Source organism: Lithobates pipiens, unplaced genomic scaffold (assembly GCF_037356315.1).
Source record: "Lithobates pipiens isolate NorthernLeopardFrog02 unplaced genomic scaffold, aLitPip1_a1.2 Scaffold_1, whole genome shotgun sequence".
Lineage (NCBI taxonomy): Eukaryota > Metazoa > Chordata > Amphibia > Anura > Ranidae > Lithobates > Lithobates pipiens.
Genome location: NW_027507685.1, coordinates 131120828 through 131141424, shown reverse-complemented (window position 1 = coordinate 131141424; position 20597 = coordinate 131120828). Strand labels below are relative to the sequence as shown.

The 20597-nt window shown below is 43.9% G+C and overlaps 1 protein-coding gene across 2 annotated transcripts in view; it reads left to right on the top strand.

Annotated features, from left to right (window-relative positions):
* The window catches only part of NOXA1 (NADPH oxidase activator 1), a 55787-nt gene extending 37468 nt beyond the window's left edge, over positions 1-18319 (top strand). Inside the window, exons 10-16 of one of the 2 annotated variants that reach the window (XM_077476812.1) lie at positions 2445-2514; positions 2611-2660; positions 5395-5493; positions 9422-9606; positions 13942-14047; positions 14440-14563; positions 17529-18319. In XM_077476812.1, the coding sequence (XP_077332938.1) occupies positions 2445-2514; positions 2611-2660; positions 5395-5493; positions 9422-9606; positions 13942-14047; positions 14440-14563; positions 17529-17608 (714 nt within the window). In that variant the 3' untranslated portion in view covers positions 17609-18319. Of the gene's footprint in view, positions 1-2444; positions 2515-2610; positions 2661-5391; positions 5494-9421; positions 9607-13941; positions 14048-14439; positions 14564-17528 lie in introns of both variants that reach the window. The other variant, XM_077476805.1, reaches the window with a different exon arrangement.
* Positions 18320-20597: the final 2278 nt, after the last annotated feature.

Here is a 20597-nt window from a genome sequence, read left to right as displayed (position 1 = left end):
GGGGGAAGGGGGAGAGAAAATAGGGAACTGCCCGGTCCTGTCTCCAACCAGAAAATAAATATCACACAGAAAATCATATGAACTTAACCAGTTTGCGCCATAATATCCGCATAATCTGAGGTATACTTAAAGGCTACCCAGCAGGCCCAAATCCGTTTCCCCAAGTCTGCCTTTCCTCGGAGGGAGTACGTAAGATCCTCTAGTTGGTATGTGCGATCAACCTCCACCAGCCATTGGTGTAGAGATGGGATCGTGGATTGCTTCCACTGACGTGGAATAAGCGCTTTTGCAGCGTTAAGCAAGTGTGGGATCACAGACTTTTTATAGGATCCTGCCGGGGAGCCTGTGCAGTGAAACAGTATCACCCATGGATCATTTGGAATCTCATAACCCAAAATAATTTTCAACCAATATAAAATTGTTAACCAATAAGGTCTGATCAAGGGGCAGTACCACCAAATATGGGCGTGTGAGGCACATTCCCCACATCCTCTCCAACAGAGAGGTGATGTTTGCGGGAAGAGTTTATGCAGGACAACCGGGGTATAATGCCATCTCGTCAACAGCTTATAGTTCACCTCCGCAGTCCTAGAAGCCGTAGAAGATAAGTGAGCCATGGACAACATAGTAGACTTTTGTGCCTCCGAAACCGTGCTGCGTAGATCTTGCTCCCAATTGGACAAAAAGGTGGGGTTGCCTTTAATCAAAAGAAGCTGTAGGGTGTGATAAAAAATTATTGCAAAATTTTGCAATTAAAGAACAGTAAAAAAAAAAAAAGAGACAAACTTAATTAAAATATGAATACAATTTATAGACTAGACTCCAGGCAAATATTAAGAAAATAGGCTTTAATAAAGGTATGCTTTTCAATAACAAATAACTGTTAAGATGCATTGCTAGGAAAAAACTTTTGGTTATAGCAATGAAGGATTAACCCTATGACAATTTTTTTTTATTGTTGTCCGCATTGGAGAGATCCACCCCCCTATGTGTACGGATGACCATTGTCATCTAGAAAGAAAGTGAGGAGAAATTCAAAATGTTAGAAAAATGTTCCTGGAAAAGTCTAAAGGGAAGTCCTCCACTTTGAGATAATTCCTCTAAAGCTGGCCATACACTTTTTACATTTTGGCCAGTTCCTGAGGAACCCAACAAAATTAGCTTAGACCCCTTTCACACTGCCAGCGTGACTGCATTAGCGATAACGCGGCGCTAGTTTTAGCGGCGCTTTACCACTGTCATAGAGGTGTTTGGAGGCCGCCAGCAGGGCACTTTTAACTGTGCTAGTGGCCTGAGGAAAGGGTACAAACTGCCTGCAAAGCGCTGCTGCCAAAGCACTTTGCAGGTGCTTCAGCAGCTCTGCCCACTGATTTCAATGGCAGGGGTGGCTTAGGAGTGGTGTAGGACTTTTTTTTTCAGTCCTGCAAGCGCACCGCCCCAGTGTGAAAGCTATTTTTAGCGCTAAAACGCCTCAAAAGCACCTTCAGTGTGAAAGGGGTCTTAGTGGGTTACCCTGTCGTTTGCCTCCCACCACACAACCCTCAATTGAAAAATAAAAGAAGCTGGCCAGAAAATTGATGTCTGAAAAGTGTGCCATTCCAATCAGATGCAGCCACTGTTTGTGTATTTTCACAGCTGGCGTGGCACAGCAAGAGATTCGTTCATTAGTGCTGTATACCATATTTTTTTTTTTTTTTACATTCAGTATGCAATGTATGGCTAATTTACCTTCCTGTTGCATCTCTGGGACAGGAAGTAAAAGGAAATTTCTCTAATGGTACATATATACAGCCAAAAAATAACCTGTAAGGGTTTTTAAGCCTTCCCTCTCTATCCAAAACTGACATTAACACTAAACAATATGTTTCAAGATAGCATTTAAGAATCTAGACTTTAGTCATAAGAATCAAATGGTTCTTTTTACAACACTAAAACTAATCATATGATTGTATTAAGTGGGCCTCACAATGTAGCACTACTTTAAGCTATTGGCACTGGAATAGCCAAATCCCTTATACTTGCAGAACAAAGGTTTGTTCATAAGGATCAATAATAAAATTTGATGACCTGGGAACCCCTTTTACATATCTTGTATATTAGGAAAGGTATTCCAAAACACACTTTCTGCAGGCCTCTTGTTGTCCCATGCATGAAGCTTGATGTATCAAAGTATCAGTTCTAAGATGTTATTCACAGCAACCAATTAAATTCAAAAATGACTTGTATGGTTGGATCTAACTGGTGAAACATTAAGCAGAGAGAGCTTAGACTTCAAGAAGCAGACCCAATCTCTCTACACATGGGGTATTCTTTGGAATCAGGCAGCGATGGATAAAATGATTTTGACAAAGTTACAGTTGTTAACTTTTATGCACATTTGTAGAGTTTGCCATATTGTATTAACAATTCACCAGTTGATTTCAGAATTTGTCTTATTTTTATAGAAAGTGAATAATGGAATCCCTCTGCCACCCACAAAGATGCCCCCAACTAGGCCCAATGTCAAGCCAACGGGTAAGCTGTGAAACTTGTAATTTATTTTTCTGCTGTGTTATGGCTACCCCCCTGACTTAAACTATATTCTGTTTTCTTCGGGTAATCCATCACTAGATCTGGATGTACCAAAGAGACCTGCCCGTGACCTACCAGAACAAAAAGAGGTACTGAAGTATTGCAAGAAGCTGGTACTGTAACTTATTATAAATAAATAAATATATATATATATATATATATATATATATATATATATACACACAGGCCCGGACTGGGACAACAAATAGGCCCGGGGATTTTAGACTGAGCAGCCAACCTTTCCAGGGACCGGGGGGGGGGGGGGGGGGTTCGGTAGACATTAGCGGGGGTGGCTGGTGTTGGTCCTCCACACTGTAATGTGCAGGGACACTGTGATATAAAGGGGCACTGCAATGATTACAGGGCAGTCCCCTTTATATTATAGTGTCCCAGTCCTATTGTGGCCATGCCAGTACTGTCTGTCTCCTATTGTGTCCATGGCCCAGTGACACTGACCTGCTCTCTGGCGGTGCGGTAGAGCGTGGCTCTCTCTCTGGTTGTGCAGGTACAGCGTGGCTCTCTCTCTGGTGGTGTGGTACAGCGTGGCTCCCTCTGGTGGCACGGGTACAGGGTGGCTCCCTCTGGTGGTGCGGGTACAGGGTGGCTCCCTCTGGTAGTGCGGATACAGGGTGGCTTCCTCTGGTGGTACGGGTACAGGGTGGCTCTCTCTGGTGGTGCGGGTACAGGGTGGCTCTCTCTGGTGGTGCGGTGCAGCGTGGCTCTCTCTGGGGGTGCGGTGCAGCGTGGCTCTCTCTGGGGGTGCGGTGCAGTGCAGCTCTCTCTGGGGGTGCGGTGCAGCATGGCTCTCTCTGGTGGTGCGGTGCAGCGTGGCTCTCTCTGGTGGTGTGGTGCAGTGCGGCTCTCTCTGGGGGTGTGGTGCAGTGTGGCTCTCTCTGGGGGTGCGGTGCAGTGTGGCTCTCTCTGGGGGTGCGGTGCAGCGTGGCTCTCTCTGGGGGTGCGGTGCAGCGTGGCTCTCTCTGGTGGTGCAGTGCAGCGTAGCATTCTCTGGTGGTGCGGTGCAGCGTGGCTCTCCGGTGGTGCAGGTACAGCGTAGCTCTCTCTCTGGTGGTGCTGGGGCTATTAGTTCCCCCAGCACAGTCCTGTTTCATTTTCCATGTCTCCTGTAGTAGCTGCTACAAGCACTCCTCAGCTTGTTTCTGGGTTTTCTCTTTCACCCCAGCAGAGTGCATGCTGGGGACTGTAGTCTGCTCCCTGCTGAGACCAATGGTGCCATGTATCTCTGGGACTACATTTCCCATGATGCCCCTCTAGTTTCTTCTGATTGGCCCTCTGTTTTGGCCAATGGGGAGGGAAAACGACCATACAGGAATGCCTTCTCTTCCCCTGCTGCCGACGTGAGAAGGGGAGGGGGAGCGAAGGGGGAATAGTGACAGCAGCAGCTTTCCCCACCATGCAGACGCCCATGGCTGGAGGAGGAGATTGGAACTGTCAGCGCGCCGCTGAAGGCTGAGCTGTGTGTGAGAGAGACACACAGCTCAGCCCATGCAGCCGCATGACACAGGCACGGCCGCATGGGGGTAGGTGAGCGGCGGCCGTGGCCTGTGATACCCATGATCAGGCTGCGGCCGCCGCTTACCTCCCGCTGTTGTACCTCTTAAAGTATCAGGCTTACCAAAATTGATACTTTAGCTGTTGATGGAGTTTGGTGGGCTCATTAAGCCCCTGTTTTTTGTATATGCTTTGGATGCTCCAGCAACCAAATCACCTTGTCATAGTTAATGAGTTTGTTCCTCGCAACCTGGAAGTTTTGGGGGTTCCCACTACACCGTTTGTCTTTTAATGACCACCTTATGGTTGTTTAAGTGCTGAAGGGGAAAGGCTTCACTGCGAGAGCTGGCCATGTGGACAAGGCTAATTGTAGTTTACTGATTCATCACCATTGTCAAGGCCTAGCCTGAAATAACTAATAACATAATTTAGATTGCAGTCAGCTATTAAATTGTGAAGCAGTGCTAAATGTCTCGTATTCTTTTGAAGCATTTGCAATTGTACATACCGGTGTATATATATATATATATATATATATATATATATATATATATATATATATATATATATAAATATATATATATATATATATATATATATTTTTTTTTTTTTTTCTAAAATGAATAGTTGGTACTGACGTCATTCAAAGTAGTGGCTGTATTTACAATACTGTATATGTGCATTTTTCTTCATAAGGTGAAAGGAGAGGAACCATTGTTGGATGTTTCCTCTAGAGCAGGCATCTCCAAACTACAGCCCTCCAGCTGTTGCGGAACAACACGTCACATGAGGCATTGTAATACTCATTCACAGACATGACTAGGCATGATGGGAATTGTAGTTCCTGAACAACTGGAGGTCCATAGTTTGGAGACCCCTGCTTTAGAGCAACCACTCAAACTTTTTAATCCAGACAAACTCTTAAAAAAATGTTTAGACCTCAGGGAGCCCCTGCTAAAACCAGCTTACTGGGGGCCCATTGGGATAAATGCCCCTTATATTGGTGGTCAGTGGAAATAATGCCACTTTAGCTTACAGACAGCCAAAAAGATCATTGGTGACATGCCACTGATTCTGCCAAATGGTGTTCATCCTGGAACTATGCAGGCACCATCAAGTAGAAGGGAAATTACCACAGCTCAAAGAACCACTAGCAACCCCTGAAAGAACCCTAGTTGAGAAAGGCTGCTCTAGAAGGAACAACGTTGGTGGAGCAATTATCAGATGTATCTGTCTATTCTAGCCCAGTGAAATGAAATGAACCCTTTAAAACCTTATCATTTTATAAATATGACATCCTCTTTTATACAGGAGACAGTGAAGGAGAAAGCTGGTCAACAAATGCCTCTTCCGAAGGTGGAGATGGTTGTCAATTTGCAGAGCATACCACAGACCAAACAGGAGGTCACAGTGGTAAGTATACAAGTGTTGAGTTTCCACATTTAACAATAATCTCCAATCAAGTTTCACTTGATCACAAAAGCATTTAATTAAATTTGTTTATAGAAGAACAATGGAAAGTAAGCTGCTGACCTCTAAGTAGGGTAAGGACTTGGGAGTAAGATGTGGCCCAGAATGCCAATAGCTAACAGTTTAATGTGACACAAACCTCTGGATTTAAAAAAAGTATATTCTTAATGCAAGAAAAGTACCTTCTAGTGCTCTCTATTGGTGGATGGCTACATTTGTTCTCCATTGTCTCACTGTATGTGGGAACATAGGCACCTTTCCTTATTCACACCCAACATGGATTAGTGACTATGGACTAGGAGTGCACACGTAATGAACTGAAGTAAAGGAGGAAAGGAGAAGTTCAAAAACACACAGATGATGATACAAGGAGCCAGAAAAAAACATTAAGATACAGTTCCATGAAAAATAAATAACATGGCCAATAAGTAGTAGATGTGCATTGTTAATTTTGGAGAATTAGAATATTGTTTAGTGTCACTTTAAAGGGTAACTAAGCCAAGAACAAAAATGTAATATATTGCAGCTTACCAGTCCTTAGATATGGTGGCTGCATTCGTTTTCTTATTTTTCAGACTAGGGACACGTTCAGCTAGTACAGAAAAAATCTGTTGATGCAGTGCCCTTGTCAATTCTTGTGAGCTGACCCCCCAAACCTCACTTTCTTCAAAGGATATCTTTACTGTGTTTGTCGCCCAAATAGGGATTGGACAAACTCCTTATAAACCATAGGAGGGACTGAGAGACGCCCCCCTCCCCTTTCCACGTAAAGGCCACAGCACCAAACATAACTCTATGCTGCCCTCTTCCATACTCTACCTCAAGCTTCTCTAAACTTAAGCGTTCCCTAACCTTTACTTAAAACAGCGCCATACTGTACCCTCGAGTTGTACGCATACTCCTAATGACATTATTACAGCTGGATCTGATAGGCCTGCACAAGGATTTGGCTCCTTTGATATTATCCCAAGCTTAAAAGAGAAGCATGGTTCTTAGAGCTGATCCAAACATGAATGGAATTCCATAGGCAGGTGAATGTTACAAAGTAAATATGTTTGCAGACGATGTTCTTTTGACCCTAACTAAGCCAATTATCTCCTTGCCCAATCTACAATCCCTCTTGACACGCTTTGCTGCCATCTCAGGGCCTCAGATTAATCCCCACAAAACCACTGTGATGAACATTTCGCTTCCAAACTCCCTGTTCACACACCTCCAATCCTCCTTCCCATACCGCTGGTCCGGCTCTACCTTAGAATATTTGGGTGTTAAGTTGACCCCCTCTTACTCCTCCCTTTTTTCAGAAAACTACCATCCCCTGTTGCGTACCATCACAGCACTCATGGCATCCTGGCAGTTCCCCACTTTATCTTGGATTGGCCGCATCTATGCCGTCAAGATGACGGTCCTTCCAAAGATCCTATATTTTTTCCAGACCCTACCAGTTTGGATCCCAGCATTTTTCTTGCGTCTCCTCCAGAAAAGGCTCCTCTCCTTTATCTGAGTCAACAAGCATCCCAGGATTTCCCGCTTTACCCTGTATGCCCACAGACTGAGAGGTGAGCTTGGAGTCCTGAATATTGCCAAATACTATCAAGCTGCACAAATCTCCCAGCTTGCAATGCTCCAAGCTACCTCCGATATTCCATTCTGGGTTCTCCTGGAAGTCCCCAACTGTGCACCGGTTCCCACCTCAATCCTCTTGTGGCTCCCTCCTAAGATGCGTCCCCCCACAATCAGCCCTCTGATGAACCATAGCCTAAAACTCTGGGACTTGGTTCGGTACTCCGGTGGGCTCATGTCCCCATCCCTCCCACTCCTTCCCTTTCTCAATAACCCACTGTTCCCCCCCGGCTTAAAACAACCTCATGTTTTCGCCTGCTGGCCAGCCCATGGATTCACACAGGTCCAGCATTTTCTTGGGACTCGCACCTTCCCCTCGTGGACCTCAATCCAAGAGGCGTATGAAGCTCCCCCAGTGGAATTATTCCGCTATCTTCAATTACGACACTGGATCTCCTCTCTCGGGTGCAACGCTACGTTCCCCTATCAGAAAACGGCCTTTGAACAAACGTGTCAACATTCTCCAGGATCTCCGGGTGCCACAGCTTTGATTTACTCCTCCCTTAACTCAAGCGGAACTCCAACTTCCCTGTCTTATGTCCACCACTGGGAGCGAGACTTATCACAGATCGATCCAGCGGACTGGAGCAAAGTCTGGTTTAATATCGGAGAATGTTCCTTTAACACGGCTACCCTAGAGGCAGCCCATAAGGTGCTTTTCCGCTGGTACTGGGACCCATCCCGTATTGCCAAATCAAACCCATCCTGCAGCGATAGATGCTTCAGGGCCTGCGGTTAGCATGGAGACGAATTTCATATCTGGTGGTCTTGCCCCCGCCTAGTGGGATTCTGGTCGAGGGTGTTCGGTCTTCTGTCCACTCTCTTCCAAACATCCCCCCGCAGGGATGCCAAACTGGCCTTACTCCACTGCCCGATCCCGGGCCTCTTTTCTTATCAGCAAAAGCTGGCCCCCTACTTGTTTGTTGCTGCAAAGCATACAATAGCTAGGGCCTGGAAGAAACCAGCTGTCTCATTTGTGGAGGTGAAGAGCACCCTTACGACTCTCATGATCAATGAGATGTCTAGCATTCTCCATGATTCCCATGCCAAGTTCCTTAAGGTGTGGGGCCCGTGGTGGTCAAACGTTCTTCCCTCTCTGCATCCAACCAGCCTAGGCCGCATTAATTGACCTCCTCTACCCCCCCCCCCCGACCTGGGGGAACCCTTTTTCCTACCTAAACCTTCCTGCTCTGAACCTCCTTTCCTTCTCCGTCTTTCCTTTTCATCTCTTGTGTTCCTCTTCACCATATATTCTCTCTTCCTCTCTCTCTCCCTCTCATCTCTATTTTTTGTTTTTCAGTGTTCTTTTTATTTTTTTTTCTCTGTCGGTAAGACCTTGATTTTAGTCTTATTTTCAAAAAAAGTTTGGACTATCTCACGCCTCAACCCTTGGGCACCTAAACTCATTTACCCTATGTTGACCCCTGTCCTTCGCCAGAGGGCTGTTGATGCTTGATCATTTCTATGATCAGGTATGCTTTTTAAGTGCATTATTAAGCTGTGCCATGATATATTTTATGTTTATATCCCCTGTGTGGGATCGTTACAGTTGTTCTTATTTCTTCATTTTCAATAAAAAAAGATTGTGAAGAAAAGAGAAGCATGGTAATATTTTTTACTTAAGAATCATACTTACCTAGGTTCGATGCTGCATCTGCCCCTCGCTGACTCTAAGGCTGGGAACCGAGCAATCAAACACCACTGATTACTCGGTTCTCAGAGCTCCCTGAGCAGAGAACGCTGTCTTCTCTGCCTCGCCAGCACTCACTGGAGCGATGGACTGTGGAGGGGGTGGGAGCGGCTAGGTCAGGCTCTCAGCGGCTCGCTGAGAGGCTGAGCAGGATCCTGTACATATGGTTGCAATCTTTCCCGAAGCCTGAAATGGCTCTGTGACGTCATCTGACAATAGGTTCCAGCCCTCTCTCTGCTGAAAATGGGTCACAGTAGTGCGGACTGCACTCCTGTGATCCATAGGAGAAGTACAACAATAAAAGCTTTGGCTGTACTTCTCCTTTAACCTTTGGTCTATGAGCCTTGAGGTTTAAGCACTTTTAAATACACTCATCTGTAGCCTGGGTGATCCTGAGTCCCGATAGGACATTTATTACAAGGTCTCTCCTTGTAATTACAGGAGTGTCCTGGGGCATGTTTGTTTTTCAAGCCTCTTCTGACTATTGTAAAACCCACCAAGACTGTGCACTCACTTCACTTGCACAGTTATGACTAATTCCTTTCTTTCTTTCTCCAGGCCAAGCAAGACCAGATGTGCGCAAGAGAGCCCGTAGCTGAAGAAGACAGCCTAATAACATTACAAGTACACACTGAGTTCACTGTAAACCTGTCAGTGAGAAAGGACATCACTTATACTGAGCTACAGCATCATCTCAGACAAAAGCTTAAACAACATGGAGAGCAAATTAACATCCAGCTGAGGTAAATATAATGGTTGCCAATTTCCCAGTTTCACCATCTTGTTTTTCTGTATGCTGCATTTTTCTTGTTCTGTGACTTGTTTATGACTATAACTGGGAAAAGATTTGTTTTTTAAAGGTAATAATGGCAGCCATTCAGCATTAAATGTTTCAGGTTTCTGTGGATCAACTATTATGAACTGCTTTCTGACTGGTTCCTGTGAAATGTTGAACACAGTTCAGTAAGCCTATATGTCAGTAGCGCCATTAGATGCAATTTACCCTGGATACTCTGTTCACATGGGTTTTTACCCTCTAAAATTATCGTTAACAGTAGACTGTACCCTATTTGAACCCTAAAAACACTAAACCAGGGCAGCCATCAGAAATTTTGGGGCTCCTTACACAGCTTTAAGTGTGGGCCCCCAAGGCCTACCTACTGGCTGTCCCAATCCTGCAAAGAGACAGCCCAATCCAACAAAGAGAAAGTCAAAGCAAAGGCCCACATCCAGCAACTTTGTCAACCAATTTACAAAAAAATGTGATGTCTAACAACTTGTCTCCAGTCCACAGTGAGCAGGCAGTCAGGTAGGCTACAGGCTACATGCAGAGCAGCTCTTCCACAGGCTGAGCTGTGACTTGCGCCCAAACCAACATCTGGTCTGCAGGGAAAGGCGGAGTGCAGATAATATCACGCTGCCTTCTCTCTCAGGCTGCAGCCGGAACCAAGTGAGCTACATCGGCTCACTCCATGGCCACCCTGCTAAAGCAATAGTATACAAAAAGTGCTGCTCCCTCCCAGAACACCATTCCACCAGAAAAAAAAGCCCTGGCTTTTACTATACAGTAAGTACACAACTTATTGGTTTTGGAGCCCGGGCCCCTACCAATGAGTTGTACTTACTACTAAATAGCACCAACAACATGTGTATGGGCTGTCCCCTCCTGATGCCCTGCACTAAACTCCTTTAAAAAACCCTTAGGCCCCTTTCACACTGATGCCTTTGTGTAGTGTATTCTGCTTACTCAGTGGGGAATAGCTCCACTGATCCCCATTGAGCAGGTGAATGACAAGTCTGTGTCTGCTCTGCTGTGCAGAAATTGGATGGAAACAGACCACCATATGTCTGATTTTTGCAGGCAGGATTGGATCAGATAGCCACGGTGCTGGCAGACATGTGTCCATAGGGCATGGGTGCTCAACCTGTGGCCCTCCAGCTGTTGTGGAACAACAAGTCCCATCATGCCTTTGAGAGCCATGCTTGTAACTGTCAGCCTTGCAATGCCTCAGAGGATTTATAGTTGCACAAAAGCTGGAGGGCCACAGTTTGAGCACCCATGCTGTAGGAGGAGGCTGAAGGGGCCAATCAAGTCCGTCTGAAACCTGACAGGCAGATCTGATCAGACAGCCCATGGAAAAGGTTGTAGTGTCACATTTTGCTGCCTATCACAGGATGCTACGGAAGTGAGAAATTGCGTACTGCGCATGCGCGATGCGTTCCAAACACTTGCGCCGTGCGTTCCAACATAGTTTCAGCAATACAGTTAAGCGAAACCATCACATAATGTTACGGAAGTGATGTTACACATAACACAAACACTGGGCCGTACGTTACAACACTAATACTTCCCTTGTTACCTAGTAGGTTTTGCATTGCTGGGACTTGTAGTGCCTATCCTGAGCTACATGCTTCAATGTTCAGTGTCATCCTTATCCCCGAGCTTCAATTTTCAGTGTCCTCATCCCTATCCCTGAGCTTCAATTTTCAGTGTCCTCATCCTTATCCCCGAGCTTCAATGTTCAGTGTCCTCATCCTTATCCCCGTGCTTCAATGTTCAGTGTCCTCATCCCTATCCCCGAGCTTCAATGTTCAGTGTCCTCATCCCTATCCGCGAGCTTCAATGTTCAGTGTCCTCATCCCTATCCGCAAGCTTCAATGTTCAGTGTCCTCATCCTTATCCCCGAGCTTCAATGTTCAGTGTCCTCATCCTTATCCCCTAGCTTCAATGTTCAGTGTCCTCATCCTTACCCCCGAGCTTCAATGTTCAGTGTCCTCATCCCTATCCCCGGGCTTCAATGTTCAGTGTCCTCATCCCTATCCCCGGGCTTCAATGTTCAGTGTCCTCATCCTTATCCCCGAGCTTCAATGTTCAGTGTCCTCATCCCTATCCCCCTGCTTCAATGTTCAGTGTCCTCATCCTTATCCCCATGCTTCAATGTTCAGTGTCCTCATTGAAGCAGGGGGATAAGGATGAGGACACTGAACATTGAAGCTTGCGGATAGGGATGAGGACACTGAACATTGAAGCTCGGGGATAAGGATGAGGACACTGAACATTGAAGCACACTGAACATTGAAGCAGGGGGATAGGGATGAGGACACTGAACATTGAAGCTCGCGGATAGGGATGAGGACACTGAACATTGAAGCTCGGGGATAAGGATGAGGACACTGAACATTGAAGCACACTGAACATTGAAGCAGGGGGATAGGGATGAGGACACTGAACATTGAAGCTCGGGGATAGGGATGAGGACACTGAACATTGAAGCTCGGGGATAAGGATGAGGACACTGAACATTGAAGCTTGGGGATAGGGATGAGGACACTGAACATTGAAGCTCGGGGATAAGGATGAGGACACTGAACATTGAAGCAGGGGGATAGGGATGAGGACACTGAACATTGAAGCTTGCGGATAGGGATGAGGACACTGAACATTGAAGCTTGGGGATAAGGATGAGGACACTGAACATTGAAGCTCGGGGATAAGGATGAGGACACTGAACATTGAAGCACAGGGATAAGGATGAGGACACTGAACATTGAAGCAGGGGGATAGGGATGAGGACACTGAACATTGAAGCCTGGGGATAGGGATGAGGACACTGAACATTGAAGCTCGGGGGTAAGGATAAGGACACTGAACATTGAAGCTCGGGGATAAGGATGAGGACACTGAACATTGAAGCTCGGGGATAAGGATGAGGACACTGAACATTGAAGCTTGCGGATAGGGATGAGGACACTGAACATTGAAGCTCGCGGATAGGGATGAGGACACTGAACATTGAAGCTTGGGGATAGGGATGAGGACACTGAACATTGAAGTACGGGGATAAGGATGAGGACACTGAACATTGAAGCTCGGGGATAAGGATGAGGACACTGAAAATTGAAGCTTGGGGATAGGGATGAGGACACTGAAAATTGAAGCTCGGGGATAAGGATGACACTGAACATTGAAGCATGTAGCTCAGGATAGGCACTACAAGTCCCAGCAATGCAAAACCTACTAGGTAACAAGGGAAGTATTAGTGTTGTAACGCACGGCCCAGTGTTTGTGTTGTGTGTAACATCACTTCCGTAACATTATGTGATGGTTTCGCTTAACTGTATTGCCGAAACTATGTTGGAACGCACGGCGCGAGTGTTTGGAACGCATCGCGCATGCGCAGTACGCAATTTCTGGCGGCAACGTCACTTCCGTAGCATCCTGTGATAGGCAGCAAAATGTGACACTACAAGGGCCCTTAACCTAACCCTTGAGTGAAAAATACTCATGTTCAAGCGCAGAAGTTGATGCATGCTGCCCAGCAGGTTCCCATAGAAACAACAGTACCAAGACATCCTCTTCTATATGGCACATACACCCTGTGGCCCTGTTGGCTGTAACTGATTTGTATTTCTGTGGAAGTCCTATGGATGACTTGCTGGGTAGTGTGCAGTGCCTTCTATGTTGGAAGTTGAATATTTTTTATTAAAAAAAGGATAAAGAGGATCAGGAGAAAAAAACCTGAACTCATCTTATAACCCAAAACGTACACTTAACCCTTAAGGCAATCCTGTGCTCTGCCCAAGCAAAGCAACATGTTTACTCTATTGGTGGCCTCACCAGCTACAAATATTCAATTTCCTTTGCACCCTCACCACACCTCTTTTAGCTGAAAGGGAAAATTCTCTGTACTTCCCAATATCGATGTGCATGTGCCTTCCCTTCCTCCCACATGACAGCACTGGTGCTAGGTTACCGTCAACAGCAATAAAGTGAACACTAAGATAACCCTTGAAGATCTGTGTTTACCTTCTCTTGCACCAAAAAATATCAGCCTGTCCTGTGTAAAGATTGGGACCATTGAAAACTTTTATTCCAAGGACTCCCTTTGCGAAGATTTTGGTATAGAAAAATAACGAATTCATACAATTTAATTGTCTGCTATGGGGCAACAAGCACTGTCTGAGAGAAGTCTTCACTAAGACACTAATAAATATGACCAAATGGAATACTGGGACTATGTAGACATGGAGCTTCCCCAGTTGTCAGCATTGTGTTGATTGTATGGTTCATTAATTAGTTACAGGGATTCTGAGGAGAAGCAAGTGACTCCAGTGAAAGGAGATGCCGACCTCAAGAGAATGTGGGAACAAGCCAATCAGAAGAAGCTCATCCTGTGCTGTAAGGTAGCTAAACAAAAAAACGTGTATTAATCTTTGTTTGTTACATTAGATGTTAGGCATCATATGGGTTGGGGTCAATCTTTTCCTTCCACTGCCATATCTACAAACCAACTCTGTATGCATCTAACTTTGTGTACAGGAGTATTATCTGGTTAAAACAGAAAAGGGCATTCCCTAACACGATGGTTGGATATCTTAGCACTCCGCTGACTGTTTTTTTTTTTTTTTTGTAAAAAATAGCATCACTGTATGGTTATTCAGCAATAAGTTACAATAATAGAAGAGAGATGAAAATACTTTTTTGTTGCTTAATTGTTGGCCACTTTTGGCTAATATGTAGTATCTGGCGAATATGTTAGGTGAGCAATTTAATATCTTTGAATGTATATCTGTAGGATGCATATAACTGCGTGGGTAGACCTATCCTATATCACATGAAAGCCATCTACCAATATTCTCCAGAAGGACCAGAAGATCTGACCTTTGACCAAGGCCACATCATTGACATTCTCTCAGAAGGTAATACAATTACATCTTTGCTCATTAATTAACCCAAGTGGTCTTGATGGATATTTCCCAATGTTGCTACTGTACAACATCCAGAAAAAGACTGAGAAACTTTGGCCTAGGCAGCAAATAGAACCAACTAGCCCTTTTATAGTAGAGACAGATTTTTGTGGGCAGATTTAAAGTGGTTCTAAAGGCAGGTGTTTTTTTTTACATTCATGCACCTATGCATTAAGGTAAAAAAAAAAACTCTATGTGCACCCCCCCACTTTCCTGAGGCCGATATTGATCCAGCTCTATACACGAGAGCAGAATGACTGCTCTCTCTCACCTCATTGGCTCAGAGGCAGTGGCAGGAGCCAGGAGCTGCCGTCAATTACAGTCAGGGGGCGGGGCAGAGTCGCATTGTGTATTAATTGACACACAGAGCACAGCTCAGAAGCAAGCCTGCAAGAGTGCCCCTATAGCAAGCGGCTTGCTATGGAGGAGAGAAGCCATGAGCGCCAGCAGGGGACCCGAGAAGAGAAAGATTGGGGCTTTCTTTGTAGAAAACCACAATAAAAGTTCAGTAAACCAAGTTTGTTATTTAAAAAAAAATACTTTTACAATCACTTTACTTCACATATCGTATTTGTACTGGGCCAGGGGCAAATAGCCCTTACCCCCCAGCCCAGTCTTCCACTGACATAAATGACATTGTCCTTCTGGGCTGTGCAGGACAGTGACTAGAATGCTTCCCTAACCTGCCAGCCTGCATTTTAGTTCTAACACCTGTCACTGAAGACATAGGAGTTGATTTACTAAAAGCAAAAAGGAACTTTCTTTTAGCTTGGTGAATGAGCTGAAACTCAAATACGTATTTTTAATTTTTTTTCTAAAAGGCCCCCCTTCCCTTGGCAGAGTTGCTCCCCTCCTCTCCTCTATTCCATCTTCTCCTTGGAAACTGCACCAAGGTTAACCACATGCCATTGTTTGGCTAGAGGATACTACATGTGTTTTCCATTCACCTTGCAGAGCCCCTCCCCAATGACCCACTTCATGGGGCCACCTTGAGACGCAGACTTTGATTTAAACAAGATTCTGATGTGTACTTTGTCTTATTACAGATGGTCATCTCGTAAGTGCCACCAGATCTAAAGATGCTTGTCCCCCCTATCCCCCATGCTGCTCCCTTGATTATTTGCTTATACATCTTTAATACTATGTGTAAATAAACATATAGAAATATATATATATATATATATATATATATATATATATATATATATATATATATATATATATATATATATATATGTGAAAAAAAGTTGTGCTACTAATAATTCCAAAAATAATAAAAGTCAGCAGCCAGTATCAACAGTATAGCGAAATGTGTATAGAAAATAAGAAAATATATAAAATGCAGCGCTTGTGGAAAACTCGAAGTCTCCAGAGTAACCCCAGTGGATAAGTGGTACACTAATGATAACTCAGTAGTGAAAAAAACATTATACAAATACATATATTAATGCATTAATATAGAGTGAAACAAAAAAGTTCATATGTAGTGTAAACAAATATAGAAAAATATCTGTGAAGCAAAAACCAATAACAGAGTCCGTGCTAGACAAAAAGTGAAATTAAAAGCTCATCTATACTGTATAGTCCTATTTGAAAAGAACTTGGAGTATTGCCTCTTCAAGGGATGATAAATAGGGTCAGCAGACTTCTCCAGGTAGCATTCACAAATATGCATATACAACAACAGAGAGATTGGGTACGCTTACCACAATGGATGGACACACACGCTGCATAGCGTTTTTAGACAATTCAATCCAGCAGGTCTCCAATCGAAAACTGTAGTACAAGCTGCATTTTCGATTTTCTTATATACAAATATATAAATTGTTTGATTTGATGACCCCTTTGTTTCTGCCTTTGTGTTATTAGATAGTACAGCTTGCTTCAAACCAGTCCCTGAAGAAGGAATTTAACAAGTCAAACATATTCCGAAACATGTTGGGATTTCTGATTTCATGTATATTGAGCGGAATCCTACTATAAGACCCATCTCATGATTAATAACTTTGCTGTAGATTGCTTTAGGATGACCACCGGCTTTTGATTTAAACATTTCTATATGTAATTGTACATTTGAAAACCAATACATTTTGTATTACTTTTTTATACACGTTTTCTACTCCTTTATCTGGTTTCGTCCCTTGCCCATTAAATCCCTGGGGTACCCCTTTTGCTTTCTCTCCGGTTATGGGACGTAGCATGGGTTACAGTTCTTAACTTATAGGTAGCCTTTAATAATTTATTCCAGTGTTATTAACATACATGGCTAACTTGTGCAAAATGCATGCTAAATGTTCTAAGGGAGTGAGTTTAGAGCAAGTTTGCAGTGGCCAGCTGTACTGCTCAGCATAGTAATTTGTTACATATCAGCTTTCATTTTCTACCAGCTGAAATACAGTTGTTTGAGCTTTCCAGCTCCTCAAATCTGTCTTTAAAATGTACACTTGTAAATCAGGTAGGCACCTACCAACATTACCAAATCACATTTTTAGAGTGAAGAGGTGCGTGTTTGTTACCATAAAAAAAAAAAAAACCCTGTTTTCAAACTCCCTTTGTGTGCCCTCAAGCCTAGGAATCCTAGATCACATGGTCTTTGACTTCTAGGAGAATTATGGGTGTTGTACATTGATACAGCAGAAGGCTTAATGTTTTTAGACAGATAGGTCTTGTCTGGCAGGCTTGCAGTAAAATAGTTGGATTAGAATTGTGCAATTATTGTGCAGCCATTTTCTGCAGGAAGCAGAGCCTACATCTGTAATAAGCAATATATGTTCAATATATATACTGTATAGGAACAAGGTTTAAAAAATAAATAAACATATTGATATTATTTACATGAATATCATTTCTCTTACATGTACTATAAGTCACTAAAACCCTAGTCTAACCTTAATAATGTTCTTTTATCACCTAACAGTGAATGAGGAGTGGCTAGAAGGTCACTGTAATGGAAGAATCGGTATTTTCCCCAAGTGTTTTGCTACAAGACTTGAGTGAGACCTAAAAAAGGAAAACTTATGTTGCATCTGAACTTTCTAATCGGCCAATAGGAAGAGTTGGCACAGTTCTGAGTTTACAATCACAAAATACTGTACATCATGATGCCCTTATATGTTCCTATTGATTCTGAGAAACGTCAAACTGACCAAGGATTCAGCTAATCCCCTGTAATTCAGGATTTCAAAAAGACATCTGCATTGATACCTGCGATGTAAATTGAAATATCTAATACAAATGCAACATTCAATCTGTCAGACAACTTTCATGAACAGGCATGAATTTTGGTGTACAAAGGCCTTTCCTAGATGTTCAGGGCCCTAACCAGGGTCCACACAGATGCTTTGCTAGAACATCATGCCTCTTTGCTGTGAAAGTGCCAATATGAGTGATGCAAGCAGTGATACCATGACATCATTGAAGACATTTGGAAGCATAATTTGAAATTAATCGGTCAGCACATCTGAAGACATGTCAGTTTCTTAGTTCATGGGATCAACAAAATAGATGGAGTTTATTTCACCCACGTTACAACTGAACTACTTAACTGTTGCTTGCATTTAATTCCTATATTTTTATTTATTTTTGTTTCTGCCTTTACCATTTTTTCCTCCCCTGTACATAAAATATATATATATTTATTAATTCACCAAAGCACAATACCTGTAAATGCCTAATGCACTATTACATATACAGTATGTAAACTATAAATATGGTCTCCAAATTTGACTCTTATTGATGAATGTTCCCAGCTCCTGGTCACTTTCAACAAGAGTTATACGGGCTGCATAGCCTGCTCTTTTGGTTGTGTATGCTCCGTATTAGTTGTGTTCTGTAATGCCCAGTTTTACTTGCTCATATAAAGCTGTCATATATTATTAGTAACATGGTGGGGAGAGGGGAGGGGGAAATTATCATGTCATATATTATATTGTGGGATTCCTTGAGCGCTAAATAAGGAATTCATTAAAAAAAAATACCTAATGCAAATCCAGCCCTAATCATGAAAAATGTATGGTATAAAATCATATGTCAGAGGCTGGGTTCACACCATTGTGAATTGGATGCGGAATCTCTGCATTCAATTCGCAATAGCAGGAGATTTTGATTGGCTCTCTATGGAGCTGGTTCACATATCTCCGCAGCAGGTGCGGTGCGTTTTGCAGAAAAACCCTGTGCGTCTTTTGGTCCATTTCAGGTGCAAATTCAGCCCAAAATTCTGGCTGTAATCGGACCTAAGGCCGGGTTCACACTATAGCGATGCGGGAACGCCGCGAATCCGCGGCGTTTACCCGCATCGCACACCTCCCGCCGGCAGTTCACACTGCCCTATGCGGACGGCTGGGAGTGTCAATGTTATGTTAATGACACCCCCAGATCCGTCGGCATATCGCAGTGCGATCTGCCGACTCGCACAGGAATCGGATCGCATGGTGTGAACCCCCATGCGATCCGATTCTGTTGCGGACCCAAAAAAGGGTCCCGTGCGAGTTTGCTGCGGGAGCGCTGCGAATTCAGCCATACTATCTGTATGGCTGAACTCGCATCGCTACGGAGATCGGATGTGATTTGCTGTGCGAATCACATCCGGATCTCCCCCCGCAGCGGTGTGAACCGGGCCTAAAATGGTGAACCAGCACACATCTGACCCCTGCTGTGAGCCGTTTTCGTTTATCCAAGTCGTTGGTATAACTAAGTCACATTCAATCAGACTTCTAAGGCCGCGTACACACGGGCGGACTGTATGGCGTACTTAGTCCGTCTAAACACATTTCAGCGGACAGTCCGCTCGTGTGTGGGCTTCAGCGGACGTTTTCAGCGTGCAGTCTGGCGTACTAAGTATTTCGGATTTTTCGAAATTCTGTCCGTCGTACTTTGGTTTCAGCGGACAATCCGCTAGTCAGTAGGCTAGTTTGACGGACTAAGAATGGCGCATGCGCAGAAAGGATTTACACGGCGGAAGGGTGCTTTGCTGTGTATTGGACTTCCTATTTCTAGTCCCGTCGTACATGCTGTACACGTCATCGCGCAAGCTTTCGACGGACTGTTTGTGCATCCGTGTGTGGTCAAGTCCGTTCAGTCGAAAGTATGACGGACTGTCCGTCGGATTGTATGACGGACTAAGTACACCATACAGTCCGCTCGTGTGTACGCGGCCTAATGCTTTAGGCTTTTCACCACACTTCCTAGTGGCTTTCAGTTCACACAATTGTCAGGAACATACCCCAACATTTACAGTTGTGTCCAAAATAATAGCAGTCCAACATCACTAACCAGATCAATCACTGCTTTGGTATAAATTATAGTTCAACATGGCAAATAATTTACTAGTAGGTGTAGTAGAGTAATGGAAAACCAACAGACCTAACGGTCATCACATGCATGCTTCTGATTCTGTGTAATTGAATCATTAATGGAAAGGGGGTGTTCAAAATAATAGCTGTGGAGTTCAATTAGTGAGGTCATTCAGTCTGTGAAAAAACAGGCGGCCCTTATTTAGGCCTGATTCACACATATGCAGGTTGCAGTTTGCATATTGCAGGTGCAGTTTGCCTTTTTCAATACACGTTTTTGATCCATTGAAGTCTATGGAAACAAAAACCAGAAAAAAGTCCCTGGCCCTTTCCATAAAATGCACAGATCTACAGGCCTAGGAAACCATGTTAAATGGACTGTAGTGTGTTTCTAAAAAACTGAAAACACACTAAAAAAATGCATAGGTGTGAACCAGGCGTTTAGGACAAAGGCAGCAAATACTCGTACATGCTGGTTATAGCGCATTTCTCTCTGAAAATCGGAGTCGTTCCAGATATTGTTCAGAACAGCATACTTTGATTAAAAAGTTGATTAGAGCGGGGAAAATATATAAATATGAAACTCATAGGCTGCTCAGCTAAAATGATCTCAAATGCTTTAAAATGGCAACCAAAACCAGAAATACATGAAAGAAATGGGAAAACTACCATTCGAATGGATCGAAGAATAGCCA